Raw genomic sequence first — 19,474 nt, forward strand, 5'->3', positions numbered from 1 at the left:
CTTTATAGATATGTGTGTATAGTTTATCTATGTATATAGAGTAAAAACTAAAGTCTATATTAAAGTCTCGTCACAACGTTTTTTTAAGGCAGTTTATGTGTAAGTACATAAGGGAAATGAAATTGAATCTAATGCTATGAGCTGCTGCTGCTGGTGGGCACAATGATTATGCCCTGTGTACCTTTGGTTGATGGTATAAGCAGTTGTGAGCCATCCTTATTTAGTTCCTGCAGCTCTACAGGACTTGGCTTATCAAATGATGCAGGGATTAGCAGGCGACTAAAACGAAGAGAAAAGGATTCGTTAATACCATATAAAAGAGCTTTTCTGAACTTAATCTTACTTGCTGCAGAGTAACCATATCATTGATACAAGCATCATCACGGATGTCACGCCAAATGTCCAATATGTGCCCAATCTGGTATAGAAAAAAGCCCATAAATACGGGACCCATGAAACGTGAAAAGCAACCGGAACCAGTCATCCAGCCCATCCAAACGCCTTGTGGCCTGGGTCCCAAGACTTTGGAGAATATCGTTTGTATTAATGTCACACCAATGGGATAACCCACCGATGTCAAAGCAAAGCCAATTATAAATTGCGTTAAAGTCAATGCTGGTAGCTGGCTACACCATTCCTGTATCTCCTGTGGACAACCCAAAAATCTGGGATCATTTTCTGTCAAATTGGCTGCAGCACTTGCATTATAGGTTAGCGCCAATTTCGGTGGATCCGGACCCCAGGGTATAAAGACGGCACGTCCCAAAAACATTAACGAGAAGCCACCCCAAATGAGGACATAACGTTCCTCAAATATTTTACATAGTGGTTCAATCATCACAAATGTCACAAGTGAAACAATTGCCGCGGTGGTCATCATTAAGCCCATATACCAAAGAGCCTCCTCATTGGACCAGGCAAACATATCCATGGTCAATGACGTTCCCAATCTGTCCCCACAAAAAGACAATCAATTTAAGAAACAAAATACAACCTATATGCCAATATAGAGAACTTACGTTTCCAGTAGGACAAAATTGAAAACCAATACAAAAAAGGCCACAATCAATGTCCAGGCTGATAAATAATTGGGTTTAATCCCCTTCCAGGTCTCCTTTTCGGATGTGCCACCCTGCATGACCATAACTTCGCGGGCAGCAATTTTGTGCTCCTGCAAAATGTTTTAAGATCATAATTCGTACACATCCTTTATGGGCTGGAAATATCTGAGATAGATAGGGAGTCATCACCTCAAAGATGCCTGGCAGAAACATTATAAAATTGCACAAGCTCATCAGCACATTGATCCAACCGCCAGCCGTGTACATATTGAAATGCATGGCACCCCAAAGCCAGACGTGTCCATCGGGTCCAAGAGGAGTGACAGCTGCCTGTAGACCGGGCCCAATAATGAAACCCAACACTTGGGCCAACGACACCATGGACACGGCATGTGTTCTCTCAGTCAGACGTGTGGCAGCCGATAGGTATGAACGGCAGAGAGCAATATTCGCTGAGCTGACACCAATTAGAAAGCGTGAGGCCCACATCCAATATTTCACATTGTCAGGACGTAGCTCCAATGATGAGTATATGCCACTGGCCAAAGTGAACAGGGCCAACGATATAAGCAATGGCAGACGTATTGTGCCCAATTTATTGCCCCACCAGCCAAATATGGGACTAAATATCATTTGACCCAATGGATTGGCGGCCACAATTAGACCCATAAACTCTTTTCCCGCTGTGGGATCTAACTAAAAGAGAGACACAACGTGAGATGAAGTGGCAGTTACATAAAGGGAAGGGGAATCCTAACTTACCTTATTAAGATACGGCCATAGTCCAGTAAGTATTATACTAAATCCCAAGGCCATAAGGAACATGGTGAAATATATAATACGAACGGAGCGCCATCTTAAATGGTATTGCTCCAGTGTCTCTAAACCATCGTCGACATCTTCGGGCAGTCTCTTGGTTTCCAAACGGCTGCGCAATTTCTCCCACAATTGCGCCATATCTGTCCGTTTATTCTTTGTCTTTTTTGCCTCTTAATAGATGGTTGGGGAAGGGCGGCGGGGATGGCTATCTACTTACTTACACGCATATAAAATTCAGTTTGTATGTGCTTGTGTGTGTGTGTATGTGTGTGGGTCGATGTCAATGTCTTCTTGTTGTTTTTGTTCTTTGGTGTGCTCCTCCTCCAGCATCTTCATCAGCAACACCTCCCACGTTGCAACATGCTGCAAGTAAACATCACGTTGTGTGTGTATTTGTTGTCTGTATATGTACGTACATACATATATACATATGTATGTACATATGTAAATTTTGTTTTTGGTCAATTTGAATTTATCATCAGGCTTACTATAACTGAACCCAACTTTGAGAAGACTTTGTAGTTAGCGCAAGCAAACGTTTGATTAAATTTGATTTAAAAGTAATCATTAAAACCAAAGGGAAGAAGAAGCAAGTTAAATTAGTTAATATCGTCTAGGTAAAGACAATCTACCTCAAGGTTGTTGATGATAGCGAGCTAATCGCTCAGCTGTGTTCCCAAATGCCTCGCTTATCGCTTATTCCCCCCTAATCGCAGTCTTACTACGTCCATGTAGATAAGCAAGCCATTGTTAGTTAGTAACAGTCTGTCGGAGAGTATGTAATTTACATTTCAAAAGTGCAATAGGAATGTCGACCAGTGTACAAACCACCCTCGCCTGTATCTGCCGTTAGTTGATAACTTGTGGAAACTAACAGCAGTGGGATAAGAAGAGAGAGAAAGAGGGTGTTGTTGTTGTTGTTGCGTTTTATCAGTATTTAATAAAATCAAGTGTATATCAAAGTGTTGTAAAGATTGGAATTTCAGTCGCTTTTTATGTCATATCAAGCATGACTTTTTCAAACTTTATACAATTATTATTCAAAATGCAAGGGAAATGGTAAAGATCTTTAATTTTAAAATGCAAAGACGTTATATGCATGTGTGTGAGTAGCACAATTGTATCTACACACATGTATACACACGCACGCACATAGAAAAAGAGAACGCACTAGCTTACGATATTTGTATACAATGTAGCAGCAACAAGTTGACCGTTGACCAAGGCTACTCATAGTATGTATGTATATACATACATATGTACGTAGTATACACACATATGTATCTTCTGGTCTTTTGTTTTTGTTTTATTTTAATTAACTTTTTCCTATTTGCTTTAATTTTGCATTGTTTCTCAAATATATACACACACATATACATATGTATATGTACATATGTATGTGCTTGACACCAATATACATTTTTTGTCGATCGCTGCTACCACACAATAGACAATCGAACACACATAAACAAAAACAAAATAAACAACAAATCTTATTTACAAATTGTATCTAGTACTTTATGTATGATTTCTTTTTGAATTGAAGTCTTTCGTTTTGCTTATTTGTTGGCCTGGCATCTCTATGTTAGCTTACTGTTTCGAATGCGTATTTCTTATAAATTTGTCGATTTCTTTTTATTGTTGCATTAAACTACCTGTTCTAAATGATAATAAGAGCACCAGCAGCAGCGTATTAAACTACCTGTTAACGCGAGAAAAAATTCAACAACAAAAGACCCGCGTACTTAACAGCTTCTGTTAACACAACATAATTGATCGCAAAAGCGAAGCGAAGTCAAGTTTCATACCTGATCTGTTGGCTCATGTAATTGAAGCGAATTTGACTTATGATTTTTGTAAATTTTAAATATTTTCGTTGCACGTTTGTTTGATCCTTGATCTTGTCGCCATGTTAAAATGGAATGTTTAAATAAATTAAATACATCAGTTTTTGCATTGGTGCAACAAATTCGAATCGAGTGTTATGCACTTTATATGTAAACAAAATGTAATTGACCTCATTAAAAATCTTAAAAATATACAACAAATTAAAATGCAAAAAAAAAAAAAAATACTGCCACCGTCTTCCGTCTAATTGTTTTGGCGCTGCTGCTGGAGACGTCTCAGGCGACGCTGACGCAGCCAAGGCAAGTTCAAAATGCCTCTTTGGGGTAACAGAGGTGCAGGTGGTGCTGATGTTGCTGCTGGAGCAGACACCAATGGAGCTTTGGTTCGGCCCGGTTCAAACGAAATATCCCATCGACCAGGCCGGCGAGACTTTTTGGGAGACTCCTTTCTCGACGTGGCCTTGGAAGGATAAACATCGTTCATAATATTTAAACTGAAGACATCGCCAGCATTGTTATCGGAGGCCAAATGACTAACAGTATCCTGGAGGACACGGGGAATACGCTCCACAACCTCTAGGGCATCACGCAGGGGACGAATCTCACGTTCCGGCGTCTTTTGAGGTGGCGAATCATCCTCAATGGAGGACACTTTGGTAATTCTACGCGAAGCCTTCTTCGATTTGCGGGATTTGGACTTTAATGGTGCGGGACGTGTTAGAGTGGGCGGATTCTTCTCCAAAAACCATGGTTCACGACGGGTCAAAGGTAAAACGGGCTCCACGGCGGCAGGTTTGGCCTGCAATTGCCTCTGCGCCCTTGTTCCTAGCGGCGAAGGACGCACCAATGTGTTGGCAAAGTCATTAAACCATTCCAAATGATCCACCGAACGTTTATGACGTACAGCATCCGATTTCTTGGCCGAAGGTATATCCACAGCATTGGCCATTAGGGCCAAGCCTTTTAGTGGCTTGTATATGGTAATGGTGGAGCGGCGATTCCTTGGGGACTTGAAGCGAGCCTCCATGGTTTTTTTCTGATCAAATTGCTGGGCATTGCGTACAAACCGATTACTGCTCGGTCCTTGGATCAGTATTTCAAATGGAGTATTCAAAGTGCGAGCATTCGTTTGCATTGTCTTGATGCATTCCGTATCGGAATTATCATTATTACATTCACATAGACACTCCTCGCCACAATAGAAGCCCAAGCAGCCGCAATGTTCACATAACGCCTTACAATTCCGCTCATGTTTTTGGTCCGGCTCCACCACGGGATTAGAGTTCCGGCTACTCGACGAGGACAACGACTGCGGGGATACGGAGGTAGTTTCAGCAGTAAATCCGTTCATCATACTCAGCCATACTACGAATAATGTTACAGTATAAGCAAATAGATTATGTTCCCTCGATTTAGATGCCGGCATCTTGCTGGCTATGCACCTGCTGTTCTCTGACTGAAGCATTTGGCCAGACTTTAGGGTTTTATACTGCTGACTTGGTCGAAATTATAGAACATACATATTTAAAAAAACAAACACTCGTTCGTGACTGGGTGGCGAGTTTCCGTTTACTGTTTTTCTTTTGGTGAAATTTTATGCTGACCCGACTTTGCTGTGATCTTGAAACAATTTTTGAGCAAAAAATAGGTTTCTCTACCCAAACATTTCCACTATGATGGCGATGATGATGATGAACCAATTCATTGGGCCTTGGTTTGAACTTGAACATTTTAAGCATAGCGAAATTCTTTTGAATTGTTTCTGAACAAGTCGTGACATTTTCAACATTCCCCGAGTATTTTGCTTCAATAATATAAACAATTGCTATGTTATTCACATTTCTAGAAAATTTTAGACGACTTTTAGTGGATATCTGAAAGCCCCAATTATAACAACTCACATGGCTTAGATTACAATTTCATTAACAGAATCCGTGGGACATCAAATTTCATATTTCCCACTTTAATATTTATAAAAAAACATTACGAAGAAAAGCCCGAACTAAGAAGAGAAAAAAAGAAAACAAACGAGAAACGCCTACTTAACGCCGTTTGCCTTTGCCTTTCTTTCCGCCCCCTCCGCCGCTGGCGCCGGCCGTGCCACCAGATTGTTGCTGAGACTGCTGATGATGGGAGGCACCGCTGCCTTCTCCGCCTGGCTTGTTCTGTCGCGTCTTGAGCTGGGGTATTTTGCTGGCCACATGAAGCATTATAGCCTCACGTGTGGGAAAATCATTGTTGTACAGCGTGCCATCGGCATTGCGCAGCTGGACGCGAACACGGCCACGGAATTGCAATTCTCTGCTCTTCTCCCGACAATATTGCTTATTCTCGACAACAAAATGCAAATTGGCAACCGACAGAACATCACGCATTTCCATATAGGTTGGATTCTCTACACAATTCTCCTTGGGTAGACGTCGCCCCTCCTGGCGGGTCTTTTTGCTATTGATATACGCCGGATAAAGGCAAATCCATCTGGTAGAAAGTAAAATCAGGTGAGATAGAAATCTAAACCATTTGTTTGGTTTTTGCTGGTTTCTGCTATATTTACCGTTCCACTTCGTTATGTGTCTTATTGGGATTCCAATTGGTACGCACTGGTGGTGAAGCGGCCATTTTTTATCTCTGATTTTATTTAATTTTTATCAAATTCCACTGATTTGAGTAAGTTTTAACACAAAAATATTGACAGTTCCACGCAGGCATGGATTAGAGATGTGGCAAACGGGTTTTGTAAATGTTATCGAATGGGGAAAACAGCTGATAAACTCTCGATGATAGTGTAAACAATCGTTGAAATCGATATTAAGTTTCGATTGTTTTGCCCAGCTCTGCTTGAAACTATGTATATATATATATATCTTCGTGGAACATCTGTTTTTGGTCTTTAACTGAAGCGCGGCGACTTAGCACGCATCGGACAAAGTGCCGCGACTCGGAGAAGTAAAACCAAACAATACGGAATTCTAGTCACGCGTGTGTTTTCGAGGGCTAACACTAACAATATCCCCCCCTGAAAGTACCCGTCCCAATCATCACCACCACCACCACACCGTCAACAACGTATGTTTCCACCCCCCTCACTAACAAAGGCCAGATCCCCAGTCACAACAATGGACGAACTGAATAGCATATTGCAGAAAACCAAAGATAAATCCACGCAAAAGGAGCAAGATGAGGTAAGTGCGTGTGTGGGTGTGCGAGTGTGTGTGTAAGCCAAATGAACTTTGACATTTCTCAAAACTCCAACACCTCTTCACTTCACCACTTCATTATTCCTTGCGCTTTATTTACATGTCACCTTCAATCTGTTACCCCCCATCATCATTATTATCATCGGCCATACAGATACTTTTGCAGCCCTTTTCGTATATCCAAGAAATTCCTGGCAAACAATTTCGTTCAGAATTGGCCTTGGCCTTCAATCACTGGTTGCTTATACCGGCCGAAATGTTGACGCAAATTGGCGACATTGTCCAAATGCTGCATAATTCCAGTTTACTGTAAGTATTTAAATATTAAAATATGAATATATGTATGTATTTCTATGTGTCTACGTACTTACATCTAGTTGTCGATACCTAATTTAGGCATTAATCATGTTTCTGTTTATAACTCTTTACGTGTGTGTGTGTGTGTTTGTACGTGATTGTATGTTGCTTTCTGATTTTGTTTATTTAAAGAGGACATATACAAACACTCAAATAAATATCATTTTTGAGAATTTGTTTAAAAATGTGTTGAATTTCCCTAGAAGTTAAACAAAAAGGTTATTAAACTAAACTTTAACTAAACTTGACAGATAACAAATCTATGAGACCTGCTACACAGTGAAGTATAGAAAAACTCTAAAAATAAAATCGGTTAATTGGTTTTAATAATATAGAAAAAGGTTCATACGGACCGACCTTCTTGTTGTATATGCCCTTAATGAAAACTTCTCATTTGAACTCCGGAAATTTGTTAACCCTGCTCTCGTTATTCTCATTGTTTACATTATGCACGCCTCTTCGCTCATCTGTTTAATCTCACATCACACCTTTCTATATTATAGATACAAATATCCATTTAACGATTTTCGTTTCCGCTTTTGTTTATGTAGATTTTTAGCTGGAAATGTAAATTTTTCTCTTTGTTTCATTTTCCTGGAGAGGGGTTTGTATCTAATCTTTGGGTTAGCTTATCACAAACAATTTAACTTATGGACAAATATATGTCAACTTTTCCAACCCAAACTATGATTGAAATGAAAAAATAATAATCGAATGAAAAGAGGCTATCCATATTGAAGTTCATGAGTCGTATTTTAGTATAAGTGAATTTGAAATAGATGAACAGCAAATTTCGTTCTATGTATGACTCACCTCACCACTTTATCTTACATTTTCGACCTTGTTCGGCCCATATATTGACTGTGTTTTGTATATACTCAAATCAATTTCAAAAAAGAAATTTCATCATCATGAGCCCGCAGTTTTGTTTTGTTTTGTTTTTTTTTTATAATAAATTTCAATTGAATTTCTTTGCAAACAAATTTTTGGTTAAACTTCTCTCCCTTTCTGTTTGTGAAAAATTTTCGAAAATGATTTGTTCAGCTACGACTTTTTTATACCCATTGATTAGATGAACAAAACATGTACATACATAACTATAAAAATAAACAATTGTTTTCCTCTTTAACTAATTAACAGAAGATAAAAAACACAAAATTATTTTAACTTCAGTGCTTCATTTAGCACTCAACTGTCGAAATTTTCCTTTTCATAATGTGTAGTAGATATGTAATTAGGAATTTGAACTGATTTGTATTCGATTTGCTTATTTACAATTATTTTAGGCATTTTGAAATTAATTTGTTGGTAGATTTTGTTATAATTTATGAACAAATTGGATTGATAACTAACGTCTCCTTTGGGCAAAGAGTAATCCATTAATTTCTATACTGAATATACTCAATTGAACTCTCTAGGCTTATTGAGAGGGTATTTCATTTGGGTAAATGAAATTGCATAAATTATTTCAGATTTCTGATTCATTGGAGAATTCAACTTTTTGACTGGAGACCAATTGAAGCGAATCTAAGGCTTTTCAATTAAAGTCGCCAGACAATCGTCTAATCAGAACTATTCAGCGTTTAGAGGAGGACTCTCCCTACCTTCTTAACCTTCCCCTTTCCCTTCCTGCTGCTGGACTTGTCTGTCGCCTTGATTTTTCTCAAATGCAAATGCAAAAGCTGAGAAAATAACGAAAAGAAATGTGTCCTTTATTTGAACAAATCCTTTTCTTTGTTCCTGTTGGCAGCTCTCCCATGATGATGATGTTTTTTTCTAATGCATTTTCATATCGGCTAAAAAACTTAGTTTTACAACTATCCTTTGCTCCCCACCTCAGCCCCGCCAACTGCCCCGTCTGCCATCCTGATGCCTTGTCCTTTTTTCCATGCACTTATGCCCATTGTCATTTAGTCAGTCTCAGGCTTGTCACAACTCTTGCCACTATTTTTAGCATCATCAACAGCAGCAGCTCCCTTTGTGCGTTCGTTCTTCTTGCATCAACGCCCACACATTCTCTCAGTCAGTGCGCCTTGTGGCCCTGTTATTCGCCCCCCTTATCACCAACCACCCAGCTCAATTCCCCTTCAATGCGCTTAGTAGTGAAGGAAGAGGAGGAGGAGGAGAAGAAGGGCAGAGGATGGGCTTTAGCGGAGCGCAAACATTTTTTAATTACGCAAATGTCGGGCCAGTTTGCCTTGCCAATGGGCATATTCCAGTTATTGAAGCGATGAAAAGGCACTAAATAGACAGAGAACCCATAGAGTGAATGAGAGGGGGGATCCGACGAGGAGGAGGAGACAGAGGAAAGGCTTTAATTTATATTTATCAGCATGTGTACATACAAATTTATTATACATTGATAGACGACAGAGAGAAAATCGTTTGGGCAACTGTCTGACAAGATAGAAACTTACATCGAACGAAAACATTCAAAACATTCCAAGTACTCATTCATTTACTTCCTAATGGAACTGAGTTTCTCAAATATCCATTTGAATACAAGCATGCAACTCTCTAAAGAGAACATAAATCTAGATTAGCTTTGCATGCTCATAATATGTATAGAAGTGATAACTTTAATGTTAGATACACCTACATATGCATAGACTTTGTGTTTTATCTAACACCCCCTAACTTTCCAGCATTGATGATATTGAAGACAATTCAATACTTCGCAGAGGTGTACCTGTGGCCCATTCAATTTATGGTGTGGCCAGCACGATAAACGCCGCTAATTATGCCTTGTTCTTGGCCCTAGAGAAAGTGCAACAATTGGGACATCCCGAGGTAAGTTCAATTACATTTAATAATACATACATATATACATACCTAAGATGTATGTATGTATGTTCATAATATATTTAATATCTAGGCAACTCGTGTGTATACGGAACAATTATTGGAATTACACCGTGGACAAGGTATGGAGATATATTGGCGTGATAGTTTCACATGTCCTTCCGAATCGGATTATAAATTGATGACTGTTCGTAAGACTGGCGGTTTATTTATGCTGGCCATACGTCTAATGCAACTATTTAGCAGTAATAAAGAAGATTATTCCAAATTAACTGCCATATTGGGCTTATATTTCCAAATTCGTGATGATTATTGTAATTTAAGTTTAAAAGAGGTAAGTTTAAAAATCTTTTATAATATTTGGATTATTTACTCTATCTATGTATGTATATACCTTTGGCTTGCAGTACACGGAAAACAAAAGTTTCGCCGAAGATTTGACAGAGGGAAAATTTGGTTTTCCAGTCATACATGCAGTGCGTTCACAGAAACAGGACAAACAGGTTTTACGTAAGTTCTTCTTTCTCTTGACCTCCTTCAGAGAAGTCATTAACTACTACTACTACTACTTCTACTACTAATATGTATGTATGTATATTCTCCTTGTTAGATATATTGAGGCAACGCACGCACGACATTGAGGTCAAAAAGTACTGTATTAGTTTGCTGGAAAAACTAGGCAGTTTTCAGTATACACGCAAAGTGCTTGAGTCCCTAGATGCCGAGGCCAGGGCAGAGGTGGGTAGAGGTTTCTATGCCCATTGCTTGGGATCTAAACTTTTTGTATTTGGGTTCTAATGTTCTTGATATTTTGCAGGTTACACGTTTAGGGGGCAATCCCTATATGGACCGGCTTTTGAATAAGTTGTTGTCATGGAAAACTAGCGACACAGTCAGCATCAATCAATCGAATCAAATTAATCATAATAATATGCAAGCAACAAGTCCATCATCATCACCACTCACAACGACAACAGGATCAACAACAACAAATCGAATCGTTAGCCCCAATCAGAATACATTAAATTGCAATTAACAGCCAAAGAGGCAAAAGAGGGAGGAATTGTGAATTGCCGCTGCTGCTGTTGCCACCTCTTTTGCTGTAAATTCTCGACCTCAGGCTTCCGCAGCACCAAAACTAACAACAACAACAACAAAAACATCATCAACAACAAGAAAATCGCGAACAACTAATGCCGCCTGCCTGAGTGCCCCATTGTGGCATTTTTTGCAAAAATTGAAAATCTTTTAAGATTTATGTTTATGTTCCAATTTACCACTTAACTTAACTAACTAACTAACTTCAACAACAACTCGAAGAAGCAAATATACTTCTTCAACTCATATAGAAACCTAACCAACAGCAGCCTTACAACCAGAAAACCAAAACCAAAACCGCGCATTGTTAAGCAAAAAGTTAATGGATATAAGCCAAGCTTATACATACATAATATAGAGTGGTGGAATAATGATGAGCTAGCTTAGCTTACCACAAATTTATTTGAAATTCTTTTTAGTACTTTTTTTTAAATCGTTTTTTGTAATTACTTTTGGTGTACAAATCTCAAAACATTAATTAGTTCATATTATTCAAAAATTGTGTATTTTCATATAGTGTAAGTAAAGAGTGGTGGAATATTTTAAGCATGCCTTGTTTTCCCTTCTCTTTTCCATTTGGCTTGAGCCGTGCCACAGTCACAAAAATAAGCTTACTTTAGTTTTGCTTTTCTCGTTCACTTTGCTAAAAATTAATGAAAATAATTATATACATATTGGTTAAATAACTTTCAGGCCCTAAGATTAATGACCAAGTCGGCAAATAATTACTTAAAATTGGATTATATATAAAGTATATATATAGTAAATCAATATATTAGAATGAACACTAATTTACTTAACTGATTAGAAAACATAATCTACAATTTTAATTTACAATTTGAAAATTTATTTTGAATAAGTATTTAGACATTCTATTCGTTGTACTCATCTGTCGACTATATGTAAATACACTTGATCTTTTTAACTAATTTACCTGTGCTTGTATCTATTCAATTGGAAAGAATAAGAAATTGTGTGATTGTGAATCGGACTCAAGCCATTAAAAACAAAACACATTAAATACATTGTAAACGAAATGGCGGGTGAATAATAAAATGTTTTTGTTTTTCTTTTTTGCAATTTTCTAAATGTAATTTTTTAACGATCTTAAGAAAACTCTTCTTATTCGTCTCTTCCTTTTTGATCAAACTAATTGTTGTTCCATTTTAATTGTTACATAAAAAAAAAGAAAAAAAAAAAAAAAAAAAAACACGATTGAAAAGCAAATCATATATACACACAATATATATATATATTAATAAATATATATATATATATATAATAAATATATATATATTTAAATTGTTACAACTATATTGAAATATTGATAAAACAAAATGATGCACTGCACAGCAGGATTTTTTGCACATTGCACCACCTAAAGTATATATATATCTATATATAAATATATATTTTTATTGTAGTTATACACACGGCAGGCGAAAAAGTATAGGAAATGCTGAAGATTTAAACACGGATTGTGAGAAGAGAAGAGGAGAACACAAATCTTAAAGAATATATGAAGAAAAACCAAACATTTTAAGGTAGATGAAATAAAACAAACAAAAAAAGTCTAAACATAAGGAAGGGATGGGAGAATGAAAATAGCCAAGAATTTAAAATGCAGCCAAAAAAAATATTAAAAACAAAATTAATAAGCAACAATTGCTAAGCACCTAACATTTAGCCTATATACATATATATATATATATATACACTTACTATATACCATCATTATATTGTCTTACAACACACAAACCGAAACAGAAAACCTTGTAATATGTATTTAAATAAATATTGTATTTATGCCAAACAAAAAACAAACCATTTCCTATTGTTGCTTGTATCTTGAATTGAAAAGAGATAGCAATACTGTTTGAAGAAAATCAAAACGAAATGAGAAATCTAGATCCTTCACTCATCCGCTTCGATCTACAAAGATTGTTTAGTAAGCATTTACTTTAAAAAGTACAACTTTTTATTTTGGAATTTGACGAATAACAAATGTTGCCTTATACTATAAAGTTACATAAATTATGTATGTATATGTGTAATTGTATTCGTATATGTGTACAGCTTTTCATAATGTTAGATTTTGTGATCTGATGATGATGATTTACTACTCTTAGGCATCTTGCTCAATCATATCCATTAGATGAAAGAGCTCCGCCGCATCCTCATAGGCACGAGTATCAACATTGTCTTCATCATCATCCTCATTGTCCTCCTAGGGGCAAAATAAAGAGATTATAGTTTAGTTTGGTATGCCATTTTGTAGATGAAGGACTAAAGTTTCACTTACCTCAAACCCAAAACAATTCTCTTCATTGACCATTATGTTTTTGGGTTCCCGTTTCACTACCACCTCGTCATCATTACTTTTAACCAATTCGACTACAACCAACTGACCATTCTCATCTTGCACTTTGACCGTAAACTCTTGCGTCTCAGATCGTTCCTCTTTGATTTGATGATAAGCCTTGCTATCCGATTTACTTTTTAAGCTACGATTTATAATGATTGGTGGCTTATTGATAACAGGCGATGGCTTATCCATCACCTCAACTTCTTCTTCAATAAAATCCAAGTTCTCCATCTCATTAGTATATTCTATATTATCTTCCTCATTCGTTTCAACTGCTTCACCATCATCATTGATTTCTTCATGTGAGTTCCCTCCTTCGATATTAATCACAGAGCCATCTGGTTTGATTCTCAAATTGCGACCTATTTTCAATTTAAGTTTCTCCTCTTGAGCATTTACCGAATCGTCGTGTATTTCCATGTGTCGCATTAGATTACCCTTGTGGGTGAAAATACGTGGACAACTGGGACACGAGTGCAGCTTCTGGCGTGGCGGAGGCGGTTGATATTCATCATCGTGGACGAGATTTATGTGTCGTTTCAATAACTGTTGCTGACGAAATGTTTGTGGACATTTGCTACATTTAAATGGTTTCACATTCAAATGGACTCGCATATGCGACTCCAAATGTCGCGGCGACACCGAGGCATAACTACAGAATGTACAGCGGAAACATTTCTCACCCTCATGGGACTTAATATGCAGTTTATAGTGATAACGATCGGATAAATGCTGGCCACAACGTTTACACTCGAAGGGCTTTTCTTGCTCCGTATGCATATTGGCCACATGATTACGCAAATCGGCTCTACGGCCGCATGTTGTGGGGCATAGTTCACATTGGAAAACTGGTTTGTCGACGACACTGTGGATCAATTTGTGCGCCTTCAGTGAATTGGATTGGGTGAAACGCGCCTGGCATATATCACATACATAGTTCTTCTCTCCCGTATGTATGACACTGTGTCGCTTCAGTTTAAACATATCCTGCGAGGCATAAGTACAATGTGGGCACTGATATGGACGTTCGCCTGTATGACAGGTCATATGCCGTCTCAATTTGGTCAACTCGACGCTGGCATAACTGCATTCGGTGCATTTATGTGGCTTTTCTTTGGTGTGCTTATAGCGCGTATGCCGAACCAGTTCGCCACTTGTGGTAAATGCTCGCTCACAGTATTTGCATTTATGCGGTTTTTTACCCATATGCGTATTCATGTGATTCACCAGGCCAGCATTCGTTTTGAATCCACGCTCGCATATCGAACACTTGAACCCATATTCATCATCATGGATCAAACAGTGCCGTGTGATCAGATATTTACGATTTGTCGTATAATCGCATTGAGAGCAGGAAAACTTATGGCCAATTTTCGTGACCATTTCGACTTTATTGTTTGTTTTACTGGCAGCTACTGACGGATTTGATTCAGTTGACTTCAATTTGTATTGTTTGCCCGAATCTATGAAATCAAGTGTTTGTGTATTATTCGACTGATCATCTATATTTTGTTCATCCTCGAATTGATAGACCTCATCATCGGGATTAATTTCAACTTTTGTAGGTTTTGAATCATTGAAGTCATCAATGTATTCTTCAATTAGTTCTTCTACCACATTGTCGTCATCATCGGGCAATATCTCTTCATCGGCTACTGCGGGTGCAGGTGGTGGTACTACAGATGGTTGAGCTCGCTTGTTGGATGCATTTTGGTTTACTACTGCTGGACGCACACTAACTGCGGGTTTATTCTTGTTGGGCAGAGTTCGTTTCGGTGATGTTTGTGCTGGACGCAGTTTTATGGCTATGGAAACAAAGCGATTAATGTTTTCACTCTTTTATACATATATGGTATATTTATCCTTACCTTTAGTAGGCGCTGTTGTTGTTGGTTTTGAATTGGTAACAGCAGCTGCCACCGTTACAGTTTTTGAGCGGGTCAATCGGCTTGGTAGTTGTTGTTGCTGTAGCTTGGCTTTCTTTTCGAGTTTCTTTTTCAGTTCCAATTGCTTTTTCGGTGTGGTTTTAATATAGCAGTTTCCTTCATCGTCTATAAAATATTTATCCTCATCGTCATCATCATCATCATCGTCCTCCTCCTCCTCTATATACTCCTCCGCGACACTTGGTTCTTCTTGGTCCATTTCAGTCACATTATTAATAGCATCCAAATCAACTTCGTAGTCTTCGTATTCTTCATATTCCTTGGCCTTCACTGATTTAAGTACTTTAGGCTTACCCCTTTGGCCTTGTCCTTCTTGGCCATCGACGATTTCTTTATGGATGTTATTAAAAAAGGATTGTATATTCCCAGATTGCTCGGCACGCCTATGTTTGGACATCTGGATAAGCAAGGATTATTATTATTATTATTTTGGATCAGATCAGATCAACATTAAGTGGCGACCCACAGCGGCCAATTTGTTGTGATGCGACCTCAGGCGAGTACACGGTTATGGAGCGTCTATTGATTTCTCAACCGTTCTAACAGCAGTTTAATGGAGTTTTTTTTACTTACCGTAATCAATGTCCTTCACCAGATTAATATTCAGATGGCTTACAACTCTCAAATCTTAACGCTATTGAATTTTGGTTTTTTATTGGCCTCTTTATTTAATTTTTAGTGCAAACATTTTCCGTCAGAGGCCATTTTGCGTAATTTTAATTAAAAGATGGCGACATATGGCTTGTACCATCTCTAGCTGTGCGCTAGTAATGTGAACGAGACTATATCGATATTGGTATAAAAAATTTGGTTTAATAGATTTGGTATTGTAACCCAAAATATTAGTTGTGAATCGAAACACATAATATTGAAGAGCGCTTAACTTGTTTATCAACAAATATCATTCGGAGTAGGCGAATCACAAAAAGTATTTGTTAATATACAAATACATACATATCTATGTATGTATTTGTATTCGTAACTGACACATTAATACATATAACATATTCTCTCTAAAAATTTGCATGTTGTATAAACAGTATTTATTTTCAAAATATCGCTTTTTTCATTTCATCACTGGAGGGTTGTCGCTGGTCTTAACAATCGTGGCCTGAAGAGCTGCAAGAAAAGGTGATATCGATAACTTTTTAGTACTTCCCGCGCATTTTATACATATATTGGTAAACGCGAATCCCGGTTTATCTTTTCATTGGTTTACTGGCTTCAGAGATTTTTCATTCGCCGAAAAACCATTGAAGAATCAGCATCGCCGTTCCGTTATTATAAACACGTGCGTCATACTCCCACTGGTAAGTAACCGCCAGTTGTGGCATCATCAACAACATTGCATACAAGCACAGAGGCGTCCATAACCTTTAATTTTGTTTATTTCGCAGATTTTCTGTAACCAGCAAAAGAAAAAGAAGCTAGTGAAAAATGCCAAAACGCAGAGCGCTTTCTAATACCAATAATGCCGATGAGGCCAAGCAACAGGCCAAACGATCGCGCGTACCTTTTCATTTGGAATTGCCAAATCGGCGTCACACTGTTGGCAAGGTGTTGGTCTGCGGTACCGGCGACACCGGACAATTGGGTCTCGGCGAGGACATCATGGAGCGCAAGCGCTTGACTCCAATAGAAACCATTGCTTATCCAGTGGACATCTGTGCTGGCGGCATGCACAATCTTGTGCTAACCAATTCTGGCGAAATTTACTCGTTCGGCTGCAACGATGAAGGTGCCTTGGGACGTGATACCACCGAGGAGGGCAGTGAATCTTCACCAGGATTGGTTTATTTGCCCGGCAAGGCCTTGAAAATATCAGCTGGCGATTCACATTCAGCTTGTCTGCTGGAAGATGGACGTGTATTTGCCTGGGGCTCGTTCCGCGACTCGCATGGCAACATGGGCCTTACGATCGATGGGAACAAACGAATGCCGATTAACCTTCTGGATGGCACCATATGTGTCAGCATTGCTTCTGGAGCTGATCATTTGGTTATATTAACCAATACCGGCAAAGTGTATACAGTGGGATGTGCTGAGCAAGGTCAGCTAGGCCGTATTTCCGAGCGATCCGTATCGGGCGAAGGTAAGTCAGAATACACATTAAATCATTCAAAAATGCATTGCTTCTTTCGATCATCGATTTGCCGACCTTTAGGTAGAATTTATTTTTTTTTTTTTTAACTGAAATGTGTAACTAACTTTGTTTTTAGGTCGTCGCGGCAAACGTGATCTTTTGCGTCCTGATCAATTGATCGTTAAACGTTCCAAGCCAATTGAAGCCATTTGGGCAACAAATTATTGTACATTTTTGCGTGAATCCATTACTAACACCATTTGGGCCGTGGGCCTCAATAATTACTGGCAATTGGCCCATGACAAGGAAGTCGAACGCGTCCTGCTGCCAGTTAAGACACATCTTAAGCATATCCGTCAAATATCCGGCGGTCAGCACCATACTCTGCTGTTGGACGATGATCTGCGTTGCTTGGTTGTTGGCCGTCCGGAATATGGTCGCTTGGGTCTCGGCGATGTCAAAGAGGTGGTTAGCAAATTGACTGCAGTGCCAAAGATAAAGTCAAAGTTAATCTATGTCGGCTGTGGTGAATGCTGCTCCTATGCCATTGATGAGGATGGCAAACTCTATACATGGGGCATGGGCTCTAACAATCAGCTGGGAGTCGGTGATGGTGAGGATGAGCTAGAACCAGTGTTGGTCCAAAGCAAGGCCACATCGGAGAAACGTATCCTACTGGCTGATGGTGGTGGGCAGCATAGTATATTCTTGGTTGAAGTTGATCAGAAAGTCGAGCAAAAGGAAAATGTTCCAAAAAAGAAAGCAGCAGCAGCAAAGAAAAAGGAAACAGCTGCCACCGCCGCCCAGGCAAATGATGTTGCTTTGCCCCAAGATGATAAAAAGGAAGACGGACCAGCTGGAGGAGGGACCAAGAAGCGTGGTTCCACCAAACGTGGACCGAAGAAAGCGGCTTAACTCTATACCCATTTCCTTTGACCATAGCTATTAATTCTACAACCTAACTAAATCCATGAAGTCAAATTTTTCGTTTCAACTACGCTTACTCTCTTAAATTTCTTCTTTAAAAAATGTTTAACTGTAGAAAAAATTTAAATTAATAGTTTAGATAGCATAACTGTAACCACAGGCCGCTACGCCCAACAACCGATATCAAGTTTCGGTTACTTTAACAATCCCCTCACATTTGGGAAAAGAAAACAGAATTTGGTTGTCAAATTATGCGTATACATATAAATGTGTATACATCAATAATTTGTCCGTCCTTTTTGTTTATCTTGATTTAGTCAAGCGGCCGAGGTTTCATTTGAAGAGTTAAGGAAAAGTTTAGAATAAGTTAATAAATAGTATTTAAGAAAAATATGAAATTGGGGTATCTGTCTCGGTGGTTTGTATATACCGATTTAAGGAATACCAACTACTATACCAGCCCCCAACTTATGTTATTTGTTTTTGTTTTGTTTTGATGAGTATAAAGAAATGTCTAATGAGATTTATTTACAAACTAATCAACTTTTTTTTTCTAGATTCATTACAATCTATACATAAATATACAAATATATATTTATATATATTAATAAGATAGGCGAACAGTGGGAGAATCAATTTGTTGGAATATATCATATAAAAAAAAAACTAAGAAAAAATATATATGTAGAAATAGAAACAATAAAATTCGGACTCTAAATTTTTTATGTCTATTATATAATAAAGTCGAAACTTGTACACACACTCCTATATATAGATATATAAACATATGTATATATATTATATATACATATATATCTATATCAGGCAATGTGGTTTAGATGACTGCGGTTCCTGTTCTCCTCTCCTGTTTCCGTTTGACTTCCCAAATAGTAGCTCACATATAATATGCCGCATATTAGGGTTAGACAAAGCAATACCCTGGCAAATTTTCGCGTCAAGGCCATCAGACCC

The 19,474-nt window shown here is 38.2% G+C and overlaps 6 protein-coding genes across 7 annotated transcripts; 2 read left to right on the forward strand and 4 right to left on the reverse strand.

The window, feature by feature from the left end:
- Positions 1–59: 59 nt before the first annotated feature.
- Positions 60–3,690, reverse strand: Cln7 (CLN7/MFS domain-containing 8). Its single transcript, XM_068293016.1, is given in 7 exon segments — positions 60–279; positions 344–432; positions 434–950; positions 1,020–1,171; positions 1,251–1,757; positions 1,824–2,243; positions 3,536–3,690. Coding segments are annotated over 6 exon segments (1,605 nt in total). The 5' UTR covers positions 2,019–2,243; positions 3,536–3,690; the 3' UTR covers positions 60–134.
- A 138-nt stretch (positions 3,691–3,828) lies between these two features.
- On the reverse strand, positions 3,829–5,196 carry LOC137579296 (uncharacterized). Its single transcript, XM_068293017.1, has one exon. It carries the CDS (start codon positions 5,190–5,192, stop codon positions 3,972–3,974), a length of 1,221 nt encoding a protein of 406 aa, XP_068149118.1. The 5' UTR covers positions 5,193–5,196; the 3' UTR covers positions 3,829–3,971.
- Positions 5,197–5,553: 357 nt separating this feature from the next.
- On the reverse strand, positions 5,554–6,452 carry Srp19 (signal recognition particle 19). The gene is made up of 2 exons (XM_068293022.1): positions 6,282–6,452; positions 5,554–6,205 (listed from the first exon to the last, which is right to left on the reverse strand). The coding sequence occupies exons 1-2, from the start codon at positions 6,344–6,346 to the stop codon at positions 5,770–5,772; spliced, it is 501 nt and encodes a 166-aa protein (XP_068149123.1). The 5' UTR covers positions 6,347–6,452; the 3' UTR covers positions 5,554–5,769.
- A 102-nt stretch (positions 6,453–6,554) lies between these two features.
- On the forward strand, positions 6,555–12,261 carry qm (quemao). 2 transcript variants are annotated; one of them, XM_068293019.1, is made up of 7 exons: positions 6,555–6,909; positions 7,079–7,233; positions 9,963–10,071; positions 10,157–10,417; positions 10,491–10,593; positions 10,694–10,821; positions 10,901–12,261. In XM_068293019.1, the coding sequence occupies exons 1-7, from the start codon at positions 6,796–6,798 to the stop codon at positions 11,117–11,119; spliced, it is 1,089 nt and encodes a 362-aa protein (XP_068149120.1). In that variant the 5' UTR covers positions 6,555–6,795; the 3' UTR covers positions 11,120–12,261. The 2 variants fall into 2 exon arrangements, with proteins under 2 accessions (XP_068149120.1, XP_068149119.1); XM_068293018.1 differs by having other exon boundaries at positions 6,556–6,909; positions 9,927–10,071.
- Positions 12,262–13,136: 875 nt separating this feature from the next.
- CTCF lies at positions 13,137–16,249 on the reverse strand. Its single transcript, XM_068293221.1, has 4 exons — positions 16,066–16,249; positions 15,415–15,889; positions 13,484–15,351; positions 13,137–13,408 (listed from the first exon to the last, which is right to left on the reverse strand). Exons 2-4 carry the CDS (start codon positions 15,887–15,889, stop codon positions 13,307–13,309), a joined length of 2,445 nt encoding a protein of 814 aa, XP_068149322.1. The 5' UTR covers positions 16,066–16,249; the 3' UTR covers positions 13,137–13,306.
- A 244-nt stretch (positions 16,250–16,493) lies between these two features.
- On the forward strand, positions 16,494–19,041 carry Rcc1 (Regulator of chromosome condensation 1). Its single transcript, XM_068293225.1, has 3 exons — positions 16,494–16,802; positions 16,890–17,584; positions 17,712–19,041. The coding sequence occupies exons 2-3, from the start codon at positions 16,930–16,932 to the stop codon at positions 18,488–18,490; spliced, it is 1,434 nt and encodes a 477-aa protein (XP_068149326.1). The 5' UTR covers positions 16,494–16,802; positions 16,890–16,929; the 3' UTR covers positions 18,491–19,041.
- Positions 19,042–19,474: the final 433 nt, after the last annotated feature.

Source organism: Drosophila tropicalis, unplaced genomic scaffold (assembly GCF_018151085.1).
Source record: "Drosophila tropicalis isolate 14030-0801.00 unplaced genomic scaffold, ASM1815108v1 contig_694, whole genome shotgun sequence".
NCBI lineage: Eukaryota > Metazoa > Arthropoda > Insecta > Diptera > Drosophilidae > Drosophila > Drosophila tropicalis.

Bases quoted from the DNA above. Each gene is read 5' to 3' on its own strand.
- qm (XM_068293018.1), top strand. From the start codon at position 6,796: ATGTTTCCACCCCCCTCACTAACAAAGGCCAGATCCCCAGTCACAACA. The intron at 10,418-10,490 runs GTAAGTTTAAAA...TTTGGCTTGCAG, and splicing joins GTAATTTAAGTTTAAAAGAG to TACACGGAAAACAAAAGTTT. The intron at 10,594-10,693 runs GTAAGTTCTTCT...TCTCCTTGTTAG, and splicing joins ACAGGACAAACAGGTTTTAC to ATATATTGAGGCAACGCACG.
- Srp19 (XM_068293022.1), bottom strand. From the start codon at position 6,346: ATGGCCGCTTCACCACCAGTGCGTACCAATTGGAATCCCAATAAGACA. The intron at 6,206-6,281 runs GTAAATATAGCA...ACTTTCTACCAG, and splicing joins ACACATAACGAAGTGGAACG to ATGGATTTGCCTTTATCCGG.
- Rcc1 (XM_068293225.1), top strand. From the start codon at position 16,930: ATGCCAAAACGCAGAGCGCTTTCTAATACCAATAATGCCGATGAGGCC. The intron at 17,585-17,711 runs GTAAGTCAGAAT...CTTTGTTTTTAG, and splicing joins GCGATCCGTATCGGGCGAAG to GTCGTCGCGGCAAACGTGAT.
- CTCF (XM_068293221.1), bottom strand. From the start codon at position 15,889: ATGTCCAAACATAGGCGTGCCGAGCAATCTGGGAATATACAATCCTTT. The intron at 15,352-15,414 runs GTAAGGATAAAT...TTGTTTCCATAG, and splicing joins AACAACAGCGCCTACTAAAG to CCATAAAACTGCGTCCAGCA. The intron at 13,409-13,483 runs GTAAGTGAAACT...TTTTGCCCCTAG, and splicing joins AGAATTGTTTTGGGTTTGAG to GAGGACAATGAGGATGATGA.
- LOC137579296 (XM_068293017.1), bottom strand. From the start codon at position 5,192: ATGCTTCAGTCAGAGAACAGCAGGTGCATAGCCAGCAAGATGCCGGCA.